Consider the following 25,342-nt stretch of genomic DNA (forward strand, 5'->3'; position numbering starts at 1 on the left):
TTGATCTTGGTATATTGCAACATGCATCCCAGCTAATTGGTTGCTTTTTGTATCATCATTACTGTAGCAATGTAAGAAAGCTAGCAACCAATTAGTATACAGCAAACTCCTATCTGGAGAAATATAATGATCAGATTGTGTTTTTGCATTGTTGATTGAGGAGTAAATATTGGTTAGCACAGAGGGAGATCCTGAGTGAATGCTCCTTTATAATGGTGCTGAAGATGTGCACAGGGAATGGGCAATTTAATCAGTTGCATTGCCGGGGAACCAGACATGGACAACTGAATGGCACAGGCTGAGTGCAGAGGTTGGGGGCTGAGGTCATGGAGAGGTTTGTAAGTAAGAATGAGAATGCATTTTCCTGTGCATTTCAGTGAAAAATCACAATTCGTTAAATGCACCAAATAATGATTAGAAAATACATTCCTCTCTTGTTACATAGTATTTTATAGTGTTAAATTCTAGAGGGCTATTTGTTTGAAACGTGTTAGTTAAAGCTATGGAGGATAAATATATATGAATAAAACATAGAAGTGAGAAGTTTGTTGCAGTGCATTTCATTTTAGGCAAAGCAGTCATGTGCCCACATTCTGTATTCCAAGAATGAATCATGTTTTGGTCTTGGTCTTGATATTTTATCAAATATACTTATATAGGATGTGTAAGCTGAAAGATGCAGCTCTTAACCTCAAATCTACTTCCTTCCTGAATATTGATTAGAAAGGAAAGAAAAAACAAACTTGCATGTGTGCTGCAGCTTAAACATCCTCAAGATGTCCTATATCTCTTCACAGTCTACAAATTACTTAGAAATTTTCATCAGTGTTGCTGCTTAGTCAAATATAACAGCATCCTGTAAATCATAATGAGTGTTGCCTAGGGCATTGAGAACTCCCTGCTCTTCACTGAGGATTACTTCTGTCCACCTGAACGTGGTCATGAAATAATACAGCATAGAAACAGGTCCTTCAACCCACCATGTCTATACTGACCCCCAAACCCCAAATCCCATTTACATGGACTTCGTCCATAGCCCTGTCATTCTAAGTGCTCATCCAACAAACAGGCAATGTCTCATTTTATATCATCTGAAATGCAACAGCCTATGACATAATGGCATTTTCTCAGTGTGGTTCCTTCTACTTTGTTCTCTAGCAGAATGTGTGGGAGGAAATGTCGTCGTACAGTCGATTCTGAATTGACATACCGACTCTGAATCTGTCCAGGCTAAACCGTTTGAAGTTCCATTTCTACTGCCCGTGAAGCAAGAATTGAGTTGAATTGAATTGTCACGTGTACTGTGAAAAGGTTTGCTTTGCGAGCAATGCAGGCAGGTCACGTAGTAAAGTGGCATCGATAAGTAAATAACAGGTAAACAGCAGCAAAAACAAAAACACAGGTACAGACAGATGTGAAGAGTTTGTGAGACCATTCAGTATTCTAACAATAGTAGGGTAGAACCCTCCTGTTTTGAAACCGGCTGGTGCATGTGTTCAGGCTTCTGTACCTTCTCTCCAATGTTAGAGGTTGGAGAAAAGCATTGCCAGGGTGGAATGGATCTTTGAGAACGCTGGCGGTCTTTTCTTGACAGCGGGCCTGGTAGATGGATTCTATAAATGGGAGGCCTTTGTGATTGTCCGGGCTGAGTTCACCACTCTCTATAACTGTCTCCGATCTTGAATGCTTTATCAGTAGTGATACACCCAGACAGAATGCTCTTGATGGCACACCTATAAAAGTTGGCAAGGATATTCGCCATCATGCCAAATTTCCTCAGCTGCCTGAGGAAGAAGAGATATTGTTACGCCTTTGTTACTGGTGCGTCCACATGAAGAGTCCATGAAAGCTTGTTGTGGATGACCACTCCCAGGAACTTGACACTCTCCACTCATTCCACCTCTGTGCTGTTAATGTGTAGGGGGCATGGGTAACATCCCGCCAAAAGTCAGTAATGAGTTCCTTGGTTTTGACGGCATTGAGTGCTAAGTTGTTCTCAGTGCACCATTTTTCTAGGTCTTCCACCTCCCATCTGTAGTTTGTTTTGTCGCCATCTGAGATTCAACCGACTGTGGTGGTGTCATCAGTGAACTTGTAAATGGCATTAGTCTGGTATTTGGAGATGCAGTTATGGCTGTACAGTGAGTATAGTAGGGGGCTGAGTACGCACTCTTGGGCTCTAGTGTTGTGTTAGTGCAGATGAAATATCGTCCCCAATCTTCACTGATTGTGGCTTGTGGGTCAGGAAACTGAGGATCCAGTTGCAGAGAGAGGGGCTTAGTCTGAGATCACTAAGTTTAATAATCAGTCTCAAGGGGATAATAGTGTTGAAGGCTGAACTGTAGTCAGAGTAGGGTTCTTACATAGCTGTTCTTGGTGTCAAGATGTTCAAGAGAGGAGTGAAGGGCAAGTGATAGGAAATCTGACATGGATCAGTTGGTCTGATATGCAAATTGGAGAATGTCAAGAGGTTGGAGTTGATTATTGCCATGACCAGCCTTTCAAAGCACTTCATGAGCACCGAAGTTAGAGCCACTGGGCGGTAGTCATGAGCCGCCTTAGGCACAGGTATGATGTTGGCCCTCTTGAAACAGGCTTGGACAATGGCCTGCTTTTTCAGGAGGCTGCCTTCCTCTCTGTTTCTTCATTAGTTTCTGCGTCATTCCTGAAGGAGGAGGAATGTCTTTAAAAAGCAGGTGATCCTTTGTCAACCACTGAAGTTGCATTCTTCTTCCAAAGTAGTCATTGGGAAAAATAACAAATTGATGAGATTTTATTCTTTATAGTTTCTGCTTATGCAGCAGATTGCATGTTGTTTAAGCATTGGAGAACAAGCATGGAATCGTTGCAGTGGTGACCTTCATTCTCTTTGTCTCAGTAATAGGGAAAGAAACCCCTGTCTGACACAATTGAGACTTTCTTTATCTTTCAACAGGTTTAATTGGAAGCACACTAGCTTTTGGAGCGCTGCTCCTTCACCAGGTGGTTGTGATGAAGGAGCGCCGCTCCGAAAGCTAGTATGCTTCCAATTAAACCTGTTGGACTATAACCTGGTGTTGTGTGATTTTTAACTTTGTACACCCCAGTCCAACACCGGCATTTCCAAATCATTCTTTATCTTTGCATTGAAGGTTTAGTTTCTGGTTGGCCCTGTAATTAGACTAAATTGAATTGCTTGCCAGTCCTGATAAAACAGCACAATCTCGAGCCTGCACTTCCTGTTTGTCCTTTCTTGTTACAAATTCATGTGTTTGCATTTAGAATGGAGACTGGCCACATTTATATGTCCCACTAATTGTATCTTCCACCCACCTCTCCCCAGAGGTGCTACAGTTCCATTTGTGATGAGACAATATAACTCTAGTTTGAATTATTTACACAGTCTCTATTACCAAGCTAAAATATATAAACATGGTCACAGTATGTAACTTTAAAATTACGTTTTGCCCTGACTCATGTTGTACGACTCTGCAGGAACTCAACTACTATTCAGTAAAACTTAGAAGAAATGCACATATTCACAAGCTTAACATCTGTTGACAATTATTGATTTGTGATTTTTATGTTGGTGAAGTGGTCTGCAATCAGTTATAAATGAGAATTTGTTATGTTGGCTGGTTTCCGTAATGTTGTCGTAGCTGCGCAGTTCTGGTGTATTTTCTATTGAACAGTGCAACGCTGAGCAGAGGGCTTTCAAGCCCTCAGAAAATGCAGACAGCCTGACCTTAACCATTGTGTCACTGCTGTTCCAGTCCAAGGTTACCTGTGGTTGCCATTGCAAGAAGTGTGCTTGTAGACATAATCTGAATGAGAATTTGTAACTGGCTGTAATTTTTATTGTTTGATGCCTCTTCCATGTTGCTCTTTTCTGATACTTGAAACCAGAAAGTTCTGGAAGTGCACAAATATCCGATAACAACTGAAAAGAGCAGACTGATTAAGGTGGGAATAGATAGAATGTTACCTGCACTCTGTACTTTACCAGCATTCTCTAACAACTCAGTTAAAGAATGAAATAATTGGATAATTTAAATATCTTCAAAATTACATGTTACAGGAATTGAGAGTATGATGCCCCCTCCATCTAATATTAACTGTGTTTCATTTCCTTTCAGGTGTCATTGATGGGAAGTGCACTGCACTGGAAATTGTGGAAGCTTTGGGGTAATGCAAACCATCCTTGTTCAGTTTCTAATTTAATTAGTTCTGTCTTTGTTTCGCGGAGTGGAAGAGACCAGTAAAAAACAATTGATTGATTCCTTTTGTTTTGTTGCTGTGTGTGTTTTCCTCTCTTTCTTCACTTTCCTAAAGTTAGTTTGTTGGTAGGATGTGGGTCTCACAGTACTGCATACTTCAGGTTAAGTATGACTTCTTGTTGTTAGCCGAGAAAATAATTCTTGCCTGGCTGTAGGATGATTCACAGCTGATCTTGCTCCTGCCCTTCTATGTTTAACTCAGTAATAACCAGATAGTGGATTGCTATGAACTTGGGTTTTTTAACATCATCTTCTCTATTCCAGTGACTCTAAATTATGAAGTGCAAATTGAGTTTAGCTAATAGAAGGAACAAAAGAACTAAACCTTGAGTCTTCTACTTCGTGAAATTATTCTTGAAACTTCATTGTTATTTTAATGTTCAGTGTTCACATGTTAAAGTTGAAGGTGAATTATCTTTTGTGCTTTTGGATCTTGTAAACTTTATTGGTAGTTCATTTTTCTGCTGACCATTTTCTCTATCTGTTGCAAACATAGAATTAAGTTTTGATGAGCTACTTTGACCAACAGTTAACAAGAATTTGTGTCCTCCTTGGAAATGTAGTTTATAGAGTATCAATATATAATGCTGTTTGATTAGCCAGGTATTTGTTTAATTGGGTTGGTGTTGGCCATTACAATTTACTGATTATTGATCCTATGCAATGTGCAAAGCAAAAAGATTTTTCAGCTTCATATTTTAACACAAAGTTGTTCAAAGTTATTCTGTACCTCAGAACAGGTTTATCCTCTTCTGATCTACGTCCTTACCTAATGATCTCTGTCTTGAAATTTGTCCCTAGCATCAATGATGTTTTGGGGTGGGGGAGGGGGGAGTTTGCAGATTTTCTTATGTGCAAAGTTGATTTCTTTTACCAGAATGATTAATTTCTCTATATCTACTTGATCGAATTCCTCTGAATACTTCTGTCAGATTATCACTCACTGTTCTATGCAAGCCATATTTATGCAACCAGTAATTTGTGAGAATTTGAGCTATGGCTCAGTTGGTCACCTTTAAGTTAGAAGATTGTGAAGTCAAGTCCCACTGCAGGAATTGAGCACACCAATTAGTTCCTCACTCCCGATGTTCTATTGAGTGGCTGCACAACTGCCAAAGGTGTTGTGTTTTTGATAAGACATTTATTGAAGGCCTCAAGCAGCCTTTCAGCTGTTCATGAAAGACTCCACAGCATTCTTCAAAGAAAAGCGGGACAATTATCCTCTGAGTCTCAGCCGATGTTTAACCCTGAACTAGCATCATAAATGTTAGTTGTCTGGTCGTTGTCACACTGCTAATTGTAAAAAATTGCTGTGCATAATTTGGCTGCTGTGTTTCTTACATTACACAGCAACTATACATAATTGTTGTTTCTTGGATATGAAGTTGTTTAGATGACCCATGGGCATGTAAAGGAGCTATATCGATGTCTGTATTTCCAACCTCTTTCATCTAGTAAGATCAATATAAGTTCCTAAATTTGCTGTCTAGTGTAGGTTAAATATAATTTTGTTCTTCGTTGTGACTGAACCATGAATATCTCTTTGTGCCTAATCTTCAAGACTCCTTGTTTGAACATTGCTTCACAGATACCAGATACAGCTAATGCCTTGCCCACATGTTCTTTACACATGAGCTGAGATAAAGAGCTGCAACATTGCCTTTGGCTAATAAAGCTGTTCCCTGATGTTCTCACGTACTTGTCAAGTCTGTGTCACTGGGACTGATTTGATTTGATTTTACCTCTTTGTCTGACCCAAAATACTGAAGCGACTGTTAGCTCTCATGGATGATTCTTTTAACTTTCCGAAAAGTTTAAGGAATGATTTCGCGAGCTGGAATAGCTAGGTCATAGAGATGTACAGCATGGAAACAGACCCTTTAGTCCAACTGGTCCATGCCGACCAGATATCCCAACCCAATCTAGTCCCACCTGCCAGCACCCGGCCCATATCCCTCCAAATCCTTCCTGTTCATATACCCATCCAGATGCCTTTTAAATGTTGTAATCGTACTAGCCTCCACCACTTCCTCTGGCAGCTCATTCCATACATGTACCACCCTCTGTGTGAAAAAGTTGCCCCATAGGTCTCTTTTATATCTTTCCCCTCTCACCTTAAATTTATGCCCTCTAGTTCTGGGCTCCCCCACCCCAGGGAAGAAACTTGCTCTGTTTATCCTATCCATGCCCCTCATGATTTTGTAAACCTCTATAAGGTCATCCCTCAGCCTCCGACGCTCCAGGGAAAACAGCCCCAGCCTATTCAACCACTCCCTATAGCTCAAATCCTCCAACCCTGGCAACATCCTTGTAAATCTTTTCTGAACCCTTTCAAGTTTCACAACATCTTTCCAATAGAAAGGAGACCAGAATTGCACGCAATATTCCAAAAGAGGCCTAACCAATGTCCTGTACAGCCGCAACATGACGTCCCAACTCCTGTACTCAATACTCTGACCAATAAAGTAAAGCATACCTAATGCCGCCTTCACTATCCTATGTAATAGGCCTTTGCCTTGAAATTGGTCTTCAATAGGATTAATTAAAGTTTACAATAGCAATTAGTCTCCTCTACTTAGAGCAGCTAAAAAAGAATAAGTTTGATAAAGTTAGAGTGAGAGGGATTAATTATTCATAGTGGCAGCACTTGTGTTTAGAAAGACTGTTATCGTTGCTTTTTTTTAAAAGAATGAGTACTGAAACACTTGATGTTTAGCCTTGGCTCCTAGTGCATCTGTTTCCTCACCAAAAATACTTCAAAATATCAGTGTGCTGTCTGAATCAGAGCTCCTTATTACCAGAGTGCAAAGACACAATTCTGTGTCGCTTTCTGGTTTGCACAGTACACTGCAAAAATCATCATGCTGATGTTGGCCGAGTTAGCTGATTTTATTAGGGCAACACTGAAACAGACGCATTGTCTCGGCTATCATTGCATTGATGGTTCTCTTACCATATTTTAGAAAGAGCCTGCATCTTGAGAAAACACTGAATTAAAGCAAGGAATTGGTATCAATGCAAAGGAGTAAACTTCCATCAGTGATTACATGTTATAACTGAATGAACACTGACACTGGTTGGATCAAGTCTAATTGTGTTGTTTCTTAAAATGCATTTTGATTTACAGGAAATGTTTGACGAATTCTGAGCCAAGAATAAGAAGCCGGGGGATTCAGCTCCTCTCTCAGGTTTTGCTGCTGTCTTATTCGTCTCTCAAACAAAGAGAAGGTAAGAGTTTTGTGCACACTTTGAGAAGATGCTAAACTAACTTTTTAAATATACAGGTAGTTCGATAACGCGATGATTGCATTCTTGTGCAACCACGTGTTACAGAAACATCACGCTTTAGAAACTGCACTTAAAGTAATGGCACTGTAATCGCATTACAATAACACGTTTTAAAAGTTTGCGCTTTAAAAGAGTGTCCCCAGTTCGCCAATCTCATTATAGCGAATTTGAGTTAATGAAATGCATGTTAAAGCAGAACAACCTGTACTGCTGTTTACTTTTTGGATTTACAATCAATCCATCATTGTTTTAGGTATGATTTGGAGATGCTGGTGTTGGACTGGGATGTACAAAGTTAAAAATCACACAACACCAGGTTACAGTCCAACAGGTTTCATTGGAAGCTAGTGTGCTTCCAATTAAACCTGTTGGACTATAACCTGGTGTTGTGTGATTTTTAATTTTGTTCTAGGTATGTAGGTAGGGCCATGATAGAGACTCTGCTTCACAGACACCACCAACTAGGTTGGAAGAGGGATTGGTCAGTGATCATGTGGGGAAAGAGGCACATTAGAAGAGAGGCTGACTTCTAATGTAATCACTTTTCTAGATTGTTCGTCCTTGACCATTAATGCTGCCACATAGTTGTGAAAATGTGAGCTGTTTCACTTTTGCTCAGTCTTCACATAACTATTTCTTATGTTGCATCGTTCACTGTAAATATCCTCTGAAGTACAAATCACTCCGTTGTGCAACTTCTGGCAATCTGAATTGTTGCTGTGACGAGAACAAATTTTAATTGAAAGTTATTACAATTTTAGGTCAGGATCACCAATTATCCAGGATTTTTCCATGACTCGTCCTGGGTAAAACCTTCCCAGTATCTGATTTTTGCTAACAGTGACCAACAGTATTAGTCTCTACACATGGTCTGTGCCCTCTGATGATTGACCTTTCTGCTGGGAAAAATGGGTCTTCTCTGTCTACTCACCAAACCCGTCATTATTTTATACTCCTTGATTAAGTCTTCCTTCAGTTTCCTCAGTTCTTAGGAAGGTTTCCGTAGTCTTTTCAATTTTAGTTCCTACCTGCAATTTCAAACCCTGGCAACATTCTTATAAGTCTCCTCTGAGCAACATAGAGTCATCATAGTCTTCCTTTCTTGTTTTAGGGTGAACGTTACCAAGCAAAAGGTGGATTGTCAAATGAAACTCAATCAATGAAGGCTGCATCTTATACAGAAATGTTAACAAATGCATCTGCTAGGGATCCAAGCCACCCCAACTGAGCTCCCATACCTTGACCATTACTCCATTCTCACAAACTGTACAAGTTAGTCAGCACAACTCACACCTAGTGACCCAGTCCACTATGCAAAAGATTCCTTTAATTCTTTTCTGTCTCCTTCCCTGTCTTTGTCTATCTGTTGAACTCTCTCCTCCTCCTCTGCGCACCTCCCACCCTGAGAGAAAGAAAGCCAAGACTTTAAAGTAACGTTATTTCTTTCCATATCTCAATGGAATGTGATGTCACCTCTGCATCACAAGAGTTCAGGTTCAAGCTCCATCAAACTACTTAAGAAGAAAAATCTATAGTGGCATTCGTAGTGCAAGACTGTAATAGATGCCATCTTTCAGATGAGAAATTAAGCTGAGGCCACATCTACCTGCTTGGATGAACATAAAAATCCTATGGCACTATTTCCAAGAATGGGGCAATTTTCCCTGATGTTTCGGCCAATATTCTTTTCTCTACCAATATCATGAGAAAATGATATGGTCATTTTCAATAGTTGGTGAGAATTTGCTTTGTGAAAATTGCTGCCAGTTTTCCTACAATACAGCAGTGACTCTCTTTAAAAAGCAGTTCGTGGGCTGTGAAACTTTGAGATGTCTGATAGTTATAAAAAGCACCATATAAATTTTAGTTCTTTTCTTTTTTTTCCAGTGGAGGCACTGGCTATCTTCTATATAGATCGACTGAAGGATCATTACATTATCACACCTTATGTCTTGCAAGGGTTGAAAGCCTTGGTGAGAATGTTTATTGTTTTTATATATTTTGTTAAAGTGAATTGTAAATGTTGGAATATTCTTGTCAATACATGTCAGTATCAAACTTCCAACACAAGTTAATAGCAGCTTAGAGATCTCTGACTCTCTTCCAACAGCTTGCTTCAGCCATATCTCAGAAAACTCCTGCTGCAGTGTTGAATAACTTGCAGTGTCAAAGTGAGTGTGATTGACACTGCTCAGAGCACAGAGGGGAAACAGTTAATTGCAACTGTAATTGTGGTTCAGCTTTCTGATCAGGAAAGTAATCTTTTGATCGAACTGCTAGCACCAAGTTTAAAAACCAAGTTAAAAAATTTCCAACATACCATCAGTGACTACACTTGAAGATAATTAAAAACCTTTAGCACCTTCTAAAAGTTCTAAGTCTTGTGTATATGCAAGTTCCCTTGTTCACCTAGCTGCATTTAATATGACAAGGTTTGCAGTATGAGCCAAGAAAATGTATATATCAAAAGTAGGTCATATTACTGTTGTACAAGATATTGGGCATTTTGTGTTCTGTTATCTTCACCTGCTTGCTAAAAGGACATTGCTCTATTTAAAGGGGAAACTCCAAACAAAGGCTTAAAATTTCAAACAGAACTAGTTGAGTCTAAATACAGGGAGACATTCCTTTGCACGTAGAGCTGAGAGAGCACATTGCCCTAGAATGCCATAGATTGAATTAAAATATTTAAAAGAGAGAAATAATTTATTGGAAATAAGTGTGTGAGGGATATGAAGAAAGGGCAGAAGAAAATTGAACTACTGTAGTACCAATGTAAAATAGTATGAAAACTGGAAGTCCGAAATGAAAGCAGAAAATGCAGGAAGCAAGTCACGCAGTATGTGTGGACACTGAATTTGACTACTCTGTTAGAGTTCTGTTGGTGGAAGCCTAATTATTTTCCAATTTTTTTTATATTAAAAATAATTTAATGCAATTTTGTGCTGTGTTGGAAAGCAACTAAGCAGAGCTGTGTATGCTGTCAGCTGTCATCAATCCATTCTTTCTGGCTTAACTATTGTTGCTTTATCTGTTGCCTTTAGAGTATGAGCTCTGTTCTGCCAGAAGGGTTGGCTGTAACAATGTTGAAGGCACTGTTCCAGGAGGTACATGTCCAGGTGAGTTAATGTGATAAACATCAAAGTCCTGTGGAACACTACTGACAAGAGAAAACCCAGTTCAGTGTTTTAGAATCATAGAAAAGTTTAAGCACAGAAAAAGGCCATTCAGCCAACTGTGTTTGTGCCGACTAAATAAACCAGCTACCCATTAGAGCAGCTTATTAGCACTTGGTCCACAGCTTTGTTATTTACAGCGGTTCATTCCTTTTAAATGAGTTGAGGGTTTCTATCTCGATCACCAAATAGAGTTGTGGATTCCAGTCACCCACTCCCCTCTGTGGAAAATGTTCTTCTCCTTGTCTCTTTAACCCTTCTCCCAATCACCTTAAATCCATTATAGACTTCCGAAGAAGGGCCAAAATGTTAACTCTGGACTCAAAATGTTGGCTCTGCTTTGTCTCCACAGATGCTGCCAGACTTGTTGAGTTTCTCCAGAAATTTCTGTTCTTGTACATTATGTTTGTGCCCACTGGTGATTTTCTGCTAGGAAAAATTGGTCTTCTCTGTCCACTCAACAAATCCATCATTATTTTATATTCCTTGATTGATTAAGGCATCCTTCAGCCTCCTCTCTTCGAAGGAAAGCATCCCTAGGCTTTGCAATTTTTGCTCATACCTGCAATTTTCAAATCCTGGCAGCATTCTTGTAAGTCTCCTCTGAACAACGTAGAGTCATCATGTCCTTTCTGTGATGTGACCGGAACCATATACAAATTTTCATTTTTGGTCTAACCAGTGACTTGTATAGTTCCAGCATTACATCCCTGCTGTCATTGTCAGCACCTCTCCCAATGAGGGGAAGCATTCCGTATGCCTTCTTTACCACCTTATGTCACTGTCCTGCCATTGGAAGGACACTCCTGTGGACACGCCTTCCAATGTCTGTCACTTTTCTACCCTTCTCAGTACTCTTGCATTCTTTATATGCTCCCTTGCTTTGTTTATCTTGGGTTCTGGTCATTGTTCCTGATTAAGGAGACTGAGAGGGAGTGGTACATAGATGGATGATGGCCTGAGACTGAATCCAATGATAGATTTTAGCTATCTAGCCCCTAAGATCTATGATTCCTACCCTAATCCTCTCTACCTCCTTTTCTTTCCCATAAACCCCTGACTTTGATAAACCTTCATCTTTTTTTGATTTCTCCTTCTCTGGATCGATGTCCGAACTGCTCAAAATGTTTTAATTGATAGTGGTCTTACTGAGCACCTTGGGACATTTTGGCAATATACTATGTGATTTGTAAGTACTGTAGCCTCGTGAGGTGTGAAGGTATTTTGTGTGTTTCTTTTAATGTCTTTTCTTTTCTTTAGTCCCTGATGCAATCTGATCGGCATTCTGTGTACACCATCATCTCAAATTTAATGGATACCAGAGAGCAAGGTATATTTCATTGTTTTGTTCTATTCTCTTTGCACATCTCACTTCCACTTTTTTATTCACATGTGGAACGAGGGCATCATTGACTGGCCAGCATTTATTGCTCAACCCTTGTCCTTGAGAAGATGGTGCTGAGCTACCTTCTTGAACTGCTGCTGTCCATATGCTGTAGGTAATGTGGCTACATTAAAGCGAGTTTCTGTTTATCACTGTCATACATTGGAAATGGATAAAGGGAGGCATTAAAGTACACTTAAGTGAAAAGTGTGATTGTCCTCCACCCTTGATCAAACCAAGTGTTATTGCAAAACATTTCAAATTTTTTGCTTCGTAATTTCTGATGGAAATCCATCAAATAGGAAGTGGTTGGGAACATTCAACCCCTTAAGATTGTTCTGACAAATCCTAACTCATCCCCACCTAAATGCCCTTTTGTCTTTATTCATTCAGGAGATTTTGGGCCTCACTGGCTGGACCAACACTGATTGCCTAACCCTAATGCCCTTGATAAGGTGATGAAAGCCACCATCTTGAAATGTTGTAGTCTATTTGATAGTTACCATCCCTGTGCTTTTAAAAGGAGTTCAAAATTATGACTCAGCAAATGACAATACATTTCCAAGTCAGTGGCTTGGAGAACAACTCGCAAGTAGTAGTGTTCTTATCTGTCTGTTACCATGGTCCTAACAATTCTTGGGTGTGGCAGGTGCTGTCTGAGAATCCTTGGAGAACTTTTGCAGTGCACCTTTTAACTGCTGCTGCTGTATGTCTTTGGTGGAGAGATTGAACGCTTGTGAATGTGGTGTCGATCAGTTGCCCACTTTGTCCTGAATGTTATCAAGCTTCCTGAGTGTTCTTGAAGCTGCACTCATCCAGGCAAGTGTAGAAGGTTCATCACACTCCTGACTTGTGCTTTGTTGATGGTGGGCAAGCTTTGAGTCAGTTACACACTGCAGAATTCTGAGTCTGATCTGACCTTGCAGCCACAGTATTTGTGTGACTAGTCCAGTTCAGTTTCTGGTCATTGGTAATTCCCAGGATGTTTATGGTGGGGGAATTCAGTGATGGTGGTTAGATTGTCTCTTACTGGATATGAGAGAAAGTGAGGGCTGCAGATGCTGGAGATCAGAGCTGAAAATGTGTTGCTGGAAAAGCGCAGCAGGTCAGGCAGCATCCAAGGAACAGGAGAATCGACGTTTCGGGCATAAGCCCGAAGAAGGGCTTATGCCCTTCCTGAAGAAGGACTTATGCCCGAAACGTCGATTCTCCTGTTCCTTGGATGCTGCCTGACCTGCTGCACTTTTCCAGCAACACATTTTCAGCTCTTATTGGATATGGTCATTGTCTGGCTTGAGTGTTACTTAACACTTGTCAGCCCAAGCCTGGATATTATCCTCGTGTTGCTGCATTTGCACATGGGCTGCTTTAGCATCTGAGGCGTTATAAATTTTGCTGAAAATTGTCTTATTATCTGCAGACATCCACATTTCTGACCTTATGATGGAGGGAAGGTCATTGATGAAGCAGCTGAAGGTGGTTGGGCCAAGGGCATGAATTCTGAGGAATTCCTGCAGAAATGTCCTGGAACTGAGATGACTGATCTCCGACCACTTTTCTTTGCGCCAAGTATGACTCCAACCAGCGCAGAGTTTTCTCATGATTCCCATAGTATCCAGTTTTGCTCGAAAACCTTAATACCGCAGTCACTCCAGAGCAGTTATTCTCACCTCACCTCACCTTCTGGAATTTAGCTCTTTTGTCCATGTTTGAACCAAGGTTGTAGTGAGATCAGGGACTGAGTGACTTGCAGTTTGGTTTTCACTAGAGCCATTGAGAAGGTTGTTGTTTAGCAAGTGCGGTTTGATAGCACAGTTGATAATATCTTCCTTTTCTGATGATGAAGATCAAATTGATGGGCTAGTAATTGGCCAGGTTGGATTTGTCCTGCTTTTGGTGTATGGGACATATTTGGCAATTTTCCAAATTGTCATATAAATACCAGTTTTGTAGCTCTACTGGGACTGTGGCAAGTTCTGGACAATACATTTTCATTATATTCTACAATACTGTCTTTGCAACAATAACAGAAACTCTTGGAGAACCTCAGCAGGTCTGACACCATCCACACAGAGAAAACAGTTAACGTTTCAAGTCCGATGACTCTTAATTCCTGTTGAGGTTCTCTAGCCATTTTTGTTTTTGTTTCAGCATTTGCAGTTCTTTGCTTTATTTTATTCCACAGTCCTTGCAGTATCTAGTGCCTCCAACCGTTTCTTTTACGTGGAGTGGTATCTAAGATACTAGGACCTCTGGAGAAGATTAGATTAGATTAGATTACTTACAGTGTGGAAACAGGCCCTTCGGCCCAACAAGTCCACACCGACCCGCCGAAGCACACCCACCCAGACCCATTCCCCTACATTTACCCCTGCACCTAACACTACAGGCAATTTAGCGTGGCCAATTCACCTAACCTGCACATTTTTGGAGTGTGGGAGGAAACCGGAGCATCCGGAGCAAACAGGAGGAAGGTTGGCATTTCTGGCTGATGACTGTTGAGAATGTTTCAGTTTGATTTATTATTGTCGTATGTACTGAGATACAGTGAAAAATATTGTTTTACATGCTAACAAGTCAAATCTTACCTTATATAAGTACATCAGGGTAGTAGAACAGAATTCAGAATATAGTGTTACAGCTACTGTGAAAGTGCAGAGGAAGTTCAATTCTAATAAAATGAGAGGTCCATTCATAAGTCTTAATAACAGCGTGGAAGAAGCTGTTCTTGAATCTGTTAGTATGTGCTGGGCCTACCCATTATTGATGATAGGGATTTTTGTAGACCCTCTTCCAATTTAATTGTCCACCACCATTCATGGCTAGATGCTGGAGCACTGCAGAACTTAGATATAATCTGTTATTTGTGGAATAATTTGTTCTGTTTCTTCACTTGCTGCTGTCCTGTTTTGTAGCTTTGCCTGGTTGACACCTTAGCTTCAAGTATACCTGATACTTACCCTCCTGCACTTTCCATTGAAACAGAGTTGATCCTCTAACTTGATGGTCATGGCAGAGTGGGGTTATGTTGGGCCAGGAAATTGCAGTTGTGCTGGAGTACAATTTGGTTACTGCTGATGGGCCACAGTGCATGGTGGATGTCCAGCATGCTTCAAAGTTTATGCCATTTAGCACAGTGATAGTTCTACATTGCTTCAAAGTCTATGCCATTTAGCACAGTGATAGTTCCACACAACATGACCGAGAGTAATTCCAGTATGAAGACAGGACTTGCTCTCTACAGTGATTGTGTGGTGGTCACTCTTACCAATACTTTCACCTGCATCTGCAACAGACACATTGGGGGTGAGGATAATTTATACTTTTCCCTCTTGTTGATTCCCACATTGCCACAGACCCAGTTTTGCAGTTTCGTCATAAAGCCATACAGCACAGAAACAGACCCTTTCGTCCAATCAATCCAGTGGAAAAAGTTCCAGTTTCTCCTTATAACTCACACCCTCCATTCCCAGCAACAATCTGGTGAATCTCTTCTGAACCCTGTCCAGTTTAATAATATCCTCCCTATGATAGAAACCAGAACTGGACAGTGTACTCCAGGGGAGGCTCATCAATGTCCTGTACAACTTCAACATAATGTTCCAACTCCTCCTTGAGATGCAAACTTCAAAGAATTATATACCCGAGCTGCTCGGTCTCTAATGTCCTTTAGGATATGACCAGCTCAGTCAGTCATCGTGTTGTTGAGACACTCTTGGTCGTAGATTTTGAAGTCCCCCATTCTGCACCCAAGTACCATCTGTACCCCTTGACACTCTCCATACAGCAGGTTTCCTTGTCTATGTTTGACCTAGTGCCATGCAACTTCATGGGGTCCAGAGTGAATATAGAGCAGCCCTCTCCTGTGTACGACTGTGCTACCACTTCAATTGGGTCTGTCCTGCTGGTGGTACAGAGCCTTTACAGGCATTGTGACAGTGTCATTTGGGACTTTTGTGTAAGGTATGATTCCAAGAGTATGACTATATGGTTAGTTCAGTTCAATTTCATTCATAACTGTTGTATGTATGGAAGATGCAATTTGCTTTCGGCACACCCTCACATTTAATAATAATGATTGGATAATCTGATGTTATGACAAGAGATAAATAAAAAGAGATGTTTCCTTTATACTGTCCTATTAATATTAATCAGCCATGATCTTTATTACTCTCTACAAAATCAGTGAGACTTTTCTTCCCCCCCCACCCCCGACCTACTCTGAGTGAGATAATGAGCAAAGGTTTTTTTTATATTCTTCATGGAGTGTCACAGGCAAGGCCAGCATTTATTGCCTATCCTAAATGTCCTGAGAGAGGTTAAGAGTCCTTCTGTGTGGTTATTGTGGAATTTAGCACAGAATAAGCTTGTTTTCATCCTTCTCAGAATTGAAGAGTTTGGCAGCAGACTTCACATTTGGTTTTATTCAAGCAATGGATGGAGAGAAGGACCCACGGAATTTATTAATGGCTTTTCAAATCTCCAGGGACATCATCATCAACAATTATGAACTTGGTATGTATTTTGTGCCAGTGTCTGCAATTTTATAGTCCTGAGACTGAGCTAGGAACATAACCTATTGGACAAATTACACCTAAATGTGTTTCATGTGTGATACTGTTAATTAAATCATCTGAGATCTGTCACCCTGCTAACAACCCCATGTAATAGCAGTAAAATAACATTAATTCTATTTTCACTTCTCAATTGGGTGTACTACAAACATATATACACCCATCATTCTGTCTCACTGCTAACTTGCTGACATCCTGTCAGAGCGCATGAGTTTATTTTTAGTGTATGAGTTGGTTCAGTTTCCAGCAACCCAGCAAAGGTGCTGTGTGGGAGCTTGAATTTTATTTTTGTTAGGCTGTCACACAGATATAGTTCCACGTCTTACCTCCTTCTTCTGCACCCACGACACTACAGTTATAAGGTTCTTCCTATGTGCATGTGTTTTCTCTCCCATCTCCAACCAAATATCCTGAATTGGTAAACCACACTCTCCCAAAAAAAATCTCGAAATCTGCTTGTGTCGACTTGAGATGAAAACTTGATCAGACTTTTCAAAATATTGCACTGTGATTGAACAGTCTGCTGACATTTATTGTCTACATTTGCGAAAGATGTTCATGCTAGTCGTCACTCTGAGAAAGCAGCTGTATAGTCATCTGGGGACTGTGACGACTTTACTTTGTACAGTTACCAAGTAATTTTGGTTAAACACAATAAGGGAAACCAAGCATTTATTTTGCTGTTGCATTTAGGACAAGTGTCTGTCACTAAGTACTTTGGAATTGTAATCACAATTGTCCAATTTGACTACCTCATTTTCTATAGTACAGGAAGTGATGTGATCATGATATAATGATGTGAAAATGATATCTTGATGGTGTTAGTTCATGGATATATGTTCCAGGATATTCAGGAAGACCCTTTCTGTTCTTGGAGTGGTTCCTTGGAATTTTTGTGATCCACCTGTGAGGGTAAATGGAATATCAATATGCCTGTACTACATCAGTGTTTATTAAGATAATGCACTCATGTCCTAAAGGAGACCTTAAAACAACAGCCTGCTGACTCTGGAGAAAGTGCAAGCCATTAATTCATGGCTTATGTCTTGATTAGATACAGAGACTTTTGGTGCACGGAAAAAGGACCCCACCTTAAATTGGCGCACTCAGCAAAGAAACAGAGTGAAAATTGGAACTGTTATGTATATATTTTTAATCCGGAGTGCAAATAAATCTTGGTTTAATAAGCAGAACCTGCTTAGTTTCTACTGAATTGAATTAAGATATAAAAGAATGTGTTCTGTTTAGATACTATTCAATTTATTTTGCCTTCTGCTTAGCTATTGATTTCTTTCTTTGTTTATAGGGAACTTTGTGGAAGAGTTCTTTGAGATCACTTCATGCTATTTTCCCATTGATTTTACACCGGTAAGTCAGTCTTGATGAGAAGATTGAGTTTGTGTTTTAAGTATACCAGTTTATGCATCTATGAACAAGGAGCAGAAGTTCTGGCATGAATAAGATTATGGTTGATATAAATGTGATCTCAAATCCACAATTCCATCTGCTTTTGAAAACCTTTCACTCTCTTTCTTCCTGACTTAAAGATATTCAAATACTCTGCTTCCACAAGCTTATGAATTAAGGTAGTTGTGAGGGGGAAATTGCATTATCTCTTTCAAAAGGATGTGCTTTATTTTTAAATGGTGATCCCTAGTTCTGGACTCCCCCATAAGAGGAATAACCCTCTCCACATCTGCCTTCTCAAGATCCTTCAGGCTGGGTGAATCATAGAATCCCTACAGTGCAGATAGAGGCCATTCAGCCCATCTGAATCTGCACTGACCCTCTGAAGATGATCAATGCAAGTGATCAGTGGTATAGTGCTGATGCTTGACCCTTGATTGATCTGAGGGGTGGGTTTCTGATTTTTGCCTCCATTTCCAGTAACGTTTTGTGTATGTGGGAGATAAAGTCTTAGCAGTTTTTGAAAGAAGAGAAGGTGAGGCGTTTGAGTCTTCAGACCCTGGAAAAGAATTGAATTGAATTGAATTTATTGTCACGTGTACCGAGGCACAGTGAAAAGCTTTGCCTTACGAATAATACAGGCAGATCACAGAGTTATGTAGCATAGATAGTAAGTAATAGGTAAATAGCGGCAAAAACAAAAACACGGATACAGGCGAATGTTTAGAGTTTGTGAGTCCATTCAGTATTCTAACAACAGTAGGGTAAAAAATGTTACGGAACCAGCTGGTGCGTATGTTCAGGCTTTGATACCTTTTGTCTGATGATAGAGGTTGTAGAAAAACATTGCCAAGGTGGGGTAGATCTTTAAGAATTCTGGCGACCTTTCCTTGACAGCGGGTCTGGTAGATGGATTCTATAGATAGGAGGTTGGCCTTTGTGATTGTCTGGGCCGAATTCACCACTTTCTCTGTAACTGTCTCCAATCTTGAATGGTACAGTTGCTATACCAGGTAGTGATACATCCAGACAGAATGCTCTCGATGGCGCACCTATAAAAATTGGCAAGGGTATTAGCTGTCATGCCACATTTCCTCAGCTGTCTGAGGAAGGAGAGACATTGTTGACCCTTTGTAACCAGTGCATCCACATGAAGAGTCCAAGAAAGCTTGTTGTGGATGACCACTCCCAGAAGTTTGACACTCTCCACTCATTCCACCTCTGTGCTGTTAATGTGTAGGGGGCATGGGTAACATCCCGCCGAAAGTCAATAATGAGTTCATTGGTTTTGCCGGCATTGAGAGCTAGTGTTCTCAGTGCACCATTTTTCCAGGTCTTCCACCTCCTATCTGTAGGCTGTTTCATCACCATCTGAGATTCGACCGACTATGGTGGTGTCGTCAGCGAGCTTGTAAATGGCATTAGTCTGGTATTTGACGGGGAATGCAGTGAAGAAGGAGATCTTGAGATCAGTCACATTTCAACATTGTGAGGTTACAGGGAATGCTTTAACTTTTTTTTAATGTTTGCAGAAAGCAAGTGTTGGAGGAATCATGTACATTTTACAAAATGGAAAGAATTGTAACGGTGGAGGAAAATAAATGAATGGCATTGAATGATGTGCTGAAGTGCTAATGATCCCTTTAAATTGGAACCTTGGAACTCTCATGCAATAAAGTAACTGGAGAGCAAGGAATCCTTTTACAGAAATCCTTCTCGTTTGAATGAATGGATTGTGTTGAGTGCATGTTATTATTAGAATCTGACTTCATTCTGCTTTTATTTGCAGCCTCCAAATGACCCACATGGGATATCTCAAGAGGAGTTAGTGTTGAGCCTGCGATCTGTACTTACTGCCACACCCCGGTTTGCAGAGGTATTATCAGTAATCTAGTCTGTCAGAATGCTTTAGCATTTCTACTGGGGTGTGGTGATAGGCACCAGCACCAATGCAACCAACAAACTATCAATTAAGACTTTCCTGTGACTTTTTAGAATTGTATAAGACTGAAGGGAAGCCTTTTGACACAGTGTGCCTGTACCGGCTCTTGGAAAGAGAACCAATTGCTCCCTCTCACCCTACTTTCTCATCGTAGCCTCACAATTCTTTTGCTTCTTCAAGTATTTATCGAATTCCCTTTTTCATGTTACTCTTGTACCACTTCCACTGCCCTTTCAGGCAACACATCATCATAGATTTGTTAAATAAATGAATCTCCTTCTGATTCTTCTAAACAATTGTTGTAGTCTTATTTATTCCCCAGAAGTTTGAACACCCAAATTAAATCTCACCTTAACTGTCCTTGCTTTTGGTGTCTCTTGTTCTAAGTTAGTCTGAGGGCAGTGTCAGACCTGACACTGATACTTCAGTCAATATAGATTAGATTACTTAGTGTGGAAATAGGCCCTTCGGCCCAACAAGTCCACACAGACCCGCCGAAGCACAACCCACCCATACCCCTACATTACCCCTTCACCTAACACTACGGGCAATTTAGCATGGCCGATTCACCTGACCTGCACATCTTTGCACTGTGGGAGGAAACCGATGCAGACATTGGGAGAATGTGCAAACTCCACACAGTCAGTCGTCTGAGGCGGGAATTGAACCTGGGTCTCTGCTGCTGTGAGACAGCAGTGCTAACCATTGTGCCATCGTGCTGCCCACTAGCTTGTGATTCAGGATTTGTCCCTGAAGCATGGTAACTTTGAACTGTTGGTGATTACCTATAGTACTGTATGCCTTCAAGGAGATGATGCCCCCAGCAGGGAGGATTGGCAAAAACAGACCAAAATATTTCCTGATTCCAAGACACATACTTCTATCATTACTAAGTAGCATTTACAGTTGAGAAATGGATTATTTGGCCCAACAAGTCTATGCCAGTATGATAATGGTTGGTTAGTCAGAAAGGGCTCAGATATGGAGTTGGCAGTAGATTGGTGCAGATAACACTAGTGAGTAGTATGGCATAGGTATCATATCTCATCCTGTGCCTTGGGGTTATATACTTGAGGTTGATGTGGCAAAAACGTGCAGTCGATACAATGCAGGGATAGACCTTTATCACCTACAAGTCTTCACCCCCGCCCCCCCCCCCCCCACATACATTAAGAGTTTACTTATGATCACGATTACTTATGCCTGTAATAAAACAGGCATGCTTATTCCTGTCAAATTGTTAGTGATGTTTCAACCTTCCAACTTTTATGTAGAGATTAATCAGATTCTTAAGGAAGTGTGAACAAACTTCAATGTGTTCATTAGTAGTACTGCTACAAACAGTTTCAACCAGAAAGTTCCTGTCGGCCTGTATCATTTTGTTCTCTTTATATTTCCCACCTGGTCTGTGTCTCATCCTTTGATGACAGTTGTAGAAATATGACAGAAACAGGCTCTTTTTCTTTTGTGACATTTGATATTGAGTGTTAGTGGTTGTTAGATGATGGGGAAGTGAAGGCTTGTCTTAATTTAGTTTTGCATCTTTTCTCAGAATTGTATTAATTTGACAAAAATGTTCCTTGTGTTCTTAGTTCCTAATGCCACTCCTGATTGAGAAACTGGATTCGGATATTCAGAGTGCCAAAGTGGATTCCCTTCGGACTCTGGTAGGTGAGGTGTTCCTGTTCGAAATTCTCTGTGGTGTTGGTGATCAAGGACTCTGGGTTTGGGCTGTGATGTCCTTTAGTAAATCTGGCTTATCCCTTTTTAAGATCACTCACCTGAACAGGAAAATCCAGATTATTGCAGCTACATGGGTAATGGTGAATGGATAGCTGAGACCAATCATTCTGTCAAAACATGTAGGTGTGCCATTTGACAAAACCCTTTTCATTTTCTTGTAGCTGCTGATCTGACCTTGCTTCCTATTTCACTACATTTACTGTTCCATTGAGGGAAGAGAAAGGGAGATGGGCCTCAAATGGCACATATGTATATTAAGTGCTACTCTTAAATCAATAGGTTGCAAGTGGCCAACTAAAACTTGTGCTGCTATTGTAGTGAAGTGCAATATTGATTTAAAAAATGAAAATGATGAAAAAAAGGGATATAGATATGAAATAAAAACACAACATCTTTGTACTGTGCTTGTCAGCATCATCAAGAATGCTTCCTGATGAAGGGCTTTTGCCTAAAACGTCAATTTGCCTGCTCCTTGGATGCTGCCTGACCTGCTGTGCTTTTCCAACACCACGGTCTCAACTTGACTATCTATTAGCTGTTCTTTCATGGCTGAGTCAGAATCCTGAAACAAATAGCACTGTGGAGCGACATGGACTGCAGAAGTTCAAGGAAGACAATGCATCACCACCACCTTCATGACAATTAGCAATATATGTGTGGTGTCGCCTGTGAGACCCTGAGAATCAATAAAAGAAGATAACTTTCCCTGCTTTCTTGTCCCTCATAGACAACATGCTGCAGAGATTATAGGAAGAAGGAGTTGAAAGAATTCCTACCAGCTCTTTGGCACTCTATACGCAGAGAGGTAAGCACAAGAATATATAGACTGTGCAATATCTACCTTCTAGAGTGTTAACCCTGATTCAGTTTGCCGTACTAATCCTTCTTAAAGGATAAGGATTCAAACCCACTATAGTTTAAATGTGTGATTCAAGATACCAACCCCCCCAGTAGAGTGGTAAGGGTGTGGATTGGGTGTACAGAACATATTTCATCTTGAAGGGGAGTCCAAAACTATTGGTTATAAATATTAGACAGGCATGAGTGATGCAGGTGGGGATTTGGGATTAAATACCCAGATAGTGATGAGAATATGTAAGTTCAGTTACAAGATGCAGCTAAGGCAAATAGCATTGCTGCATTTAAGAGAAGTGAAATAGACATGACTGCAAAAGGAGCAGATGGTTGTGTTTGGTCGGGTAAGATGAAGAGGGTAGGAGGAGGCTCATGGAGCATGATCACTACAAAGAGCCAGTTCGGCTGAATGGCCTAAACAGCTGAGAATGAATTGCATTTTGAGTGCCCGCTGAGAACTGAATTGAGAACATTCCTAGCCTGTTTCCTCTCTCGGGTGCTTGAAAGGAGCACTTTCACTCTGAGAGTGGTGGGCTCTAAACCCTGAGTAATTTCTAGCATTGCTTTGACACAACATATGTTATAAAGCCAGATACTTGTTAAATGGATCATGTGCTGTTTCATTTATGGCAGAGTGGGAGTTGGTCAGGCCCATTTTGATCATTACATATACCCTTTAAATTTTTCTAGGTCTTTCAGACAGCAAGTGAAAAGGTTGAAGCTGAAGGTCTTGCTGCTCTCCAGGCACTATCAACTAGTCTGTCCAAGTCAGTTATCGATTCGGATGCAGAGGATAGTCTGGATGCATTCCTCAATAATGTTCTACAGGGTATGGATGAAATCTACCCCTTTGTATCCAATGCATCGATCTCACTCCATGAATAAGTATAGAAACCATTACCTGTCTAAATTAGTAACCTGAGGTTTTCAGGCCTTTCCAGATAGATGTACTGTCAGTTTTGTACTTGAAAGAGAAACATTTCAACGCTGGGGAGCCAAACACATTCCATTTTAATCATCTGATTTCAGCATCAAGCAGTTCTCAAGGTTCTTATGTTGCAGAGTACATCTTGATGTACTGAGGAGAAACTGGACAATTCACACATGCTGACCATTTTCAAGTTGAACAAACTACTGGAAATCCCTTGAAGATTTTTTCTCGCTGACAATATATTAAATTGTTGCCATTTAAAAGCTTTTAAAAATTTGAGATTTGTTTGTATTCAATGTGGTGTTGTTTACCAGCTCACTGCAGGATGTTTTCCTTTTGTATGTTTTGCATGTGCGGTCAAAAAAATTTCTTTATTCTTTGTTGATTAACTTCCTTCTTTATTTTTGTCTTGGACATGTTCTTCCTCACAGCTGGCATATTACATAATTAAATTTGTTCTATCATTCTTGAATAATGGTATTCACTTCAAAGTGGGACCAGCAGATCAACTGATATCTCAACCAAATTCACTTGCCGTTGTCCCTCCTTACAGATTATACAACAGCCCATTTTGACATTGCCCACAATGTCAGCTGTGCAAGTAGCATAAGTTTAATTTGGGAAACTGGGACTGAAGGGTTTGTTACTGTGCTGTATGACTCTATGACTCTACAGCATCTCTGAAAAGTTTACTGTTGCCTCCTTGCTTCAGATTGCAAGCATCATCTGTGTGAACCAGACATGAAACTCGTGTGGCCAAGTGCAAAGCTGCTCCAGGCAGCTGCGAGTGCTTCGTACAGAGCATGCTCCAAGATCAACAGCTGCATATTTCCTCTGTTGCTGGAACAATTCAATAAACATAAACAGGTAAAGGAAGAGCACATGGAAACTCACCTTGGATTAGCAATGCCATGTGTTGAGGCCTCATTTGGGACCATGAGCGCAGAATCTGGGCCAATATTCCAGCGCAGTACTCAAGTGTTTCAGAGATGATGTTGAACTTGGATCCTCAGTGCACTTAGTTTGACTGATAAAGATTCCATGTTTGACCTAACATTCCTCCTTCATCCAGCACCATTATATCAGATTAGTTAGTCATTGATCCTGCTGCTGTTTGTGGATATTGCAATGCACACAGTGATATTGCAAATTGATTACTGCATTTCCACTCAGTATCTAATGAAATAACATTAACTTGAAGATGGCCTCAACCAAAGCTGTGGTGCTGTGCCCAGTTGAATAACCTGTCAAAACTCAGGGTTCATGCACAATATAAAGTTGAACTCTTTCTACAGAGAATTTGCATATTGTCAGAAGTGTTGTCCTGTTTGGACATTCAAACATAGAAAGGTCAAAAGTAATGGTATGTATAGGCCACTGAGCCCATCAAGTATGCACTGTCATTCAGTTTGATCATGGCCGATCCTCTATCTTAACATCATTGTCCCCATACTCTTTGTCATTTTCAATGTTGAGGAATCTGTCTGATTCTTTCTTGAATATATTCACTAATTTGGCGTCCACAGCTACCTGTTGTAGGGAATTATACAGACTTACCATCCTCAGAGTGAAGAATGTCTCCTATCATTTCTAAATAGCCTACCCTTCAGTGCAGGAAAGGTACACTAGGTTAATAGCAGGTATGGGAGAACTGTGTTAGGAGTAGAGGTTAATCAACTGGGCCTGTACTTCTTGGAATATAGAAGAATAAGAGGAAACCTTATTGAAACATAAAAGATTATTTGAGGATTTGACAGGGCTGGTGGGAGAGCCTAGGACTAGAAGA

The 25,342-nt window shown here is 40.5% G+C and overlaps 1 protein-coding gene across 2 annotated transcripts in view; it reads left to right on the plus strand.

The window, feature by feature from the left end:
- mms19 (MMS19 homolog, cytosolic iron-sulfur assembly component) overlaps window positions 1-25,342 on the plus strand; it is a 68,604-nt gene that overhangs the window by 6,556 nt on the left and 36,706 nt on the right. For both annotated transcript variants that reach the window (XM_043712978.2, XM_043712980.2), the window contains 12 exons: window positions 4,116-4,164; window positions 7,384-7,484; window positions 9,432-9,517; window positions 10,589-10,663; window positions 11,981-12,050; window positions 16,491-16,619; window positions 17,985-18,046; window positions 19,875-19,961; window positions 21,620-21,694; window positions 22,498-22,575; window positions 23,316-23,454; window positions 24,269-24,423. In XM_043712978.2, the coding sequence (XP_043568913.2) occupies window positions 4,116-4,164; window positions 7,384-7,484; window positions 9,432-9,517; window positions 10,589-10,663; window positions 11,981-12,050; window positions 16,491-16,619; window positions 17,985-18,046; window positions 19,875-19,961; window positions 21,620-21,694; window positions 22,498-22,575; window positions 23,316-23,454; window positions 24,269-24,423 (1,106 nt within the window). The remainder of the gene's footprint in view (window positions 1-4,115; window positions 4,165-7,383; window positions 7,485-9,431; window positions 9,518-10,588; window positions 10,664-11,980; window positions 12,051-16,490; window positions 16,620-17,984; window positions 18,047-19,874; window positions 19,962-21,619; window positions 21,695-22,497; window positions 22,576-23,315; window positions 23,455-24,268; window positions 24,424-25,342) is intronic.

This window comes from Chiloscyllium plagiosum, unplaced genomic scaffold, assembly GCF_037043375.1.
Source record: "Chiloscyllium plagiosum isolate Xiang-an unplaced genomic scaffold, Cpla_swu_hap1 HiC_scaffold_22, whole genome shotgun sequence".
Taxonomy (NCBI): Eukaryota; Metazoa; Chordata; class Chondrichthyes; order Orectolobiformes; family Hemiscylliidae; genus Chiloscyllium; species Chiloscyllium plagiosum.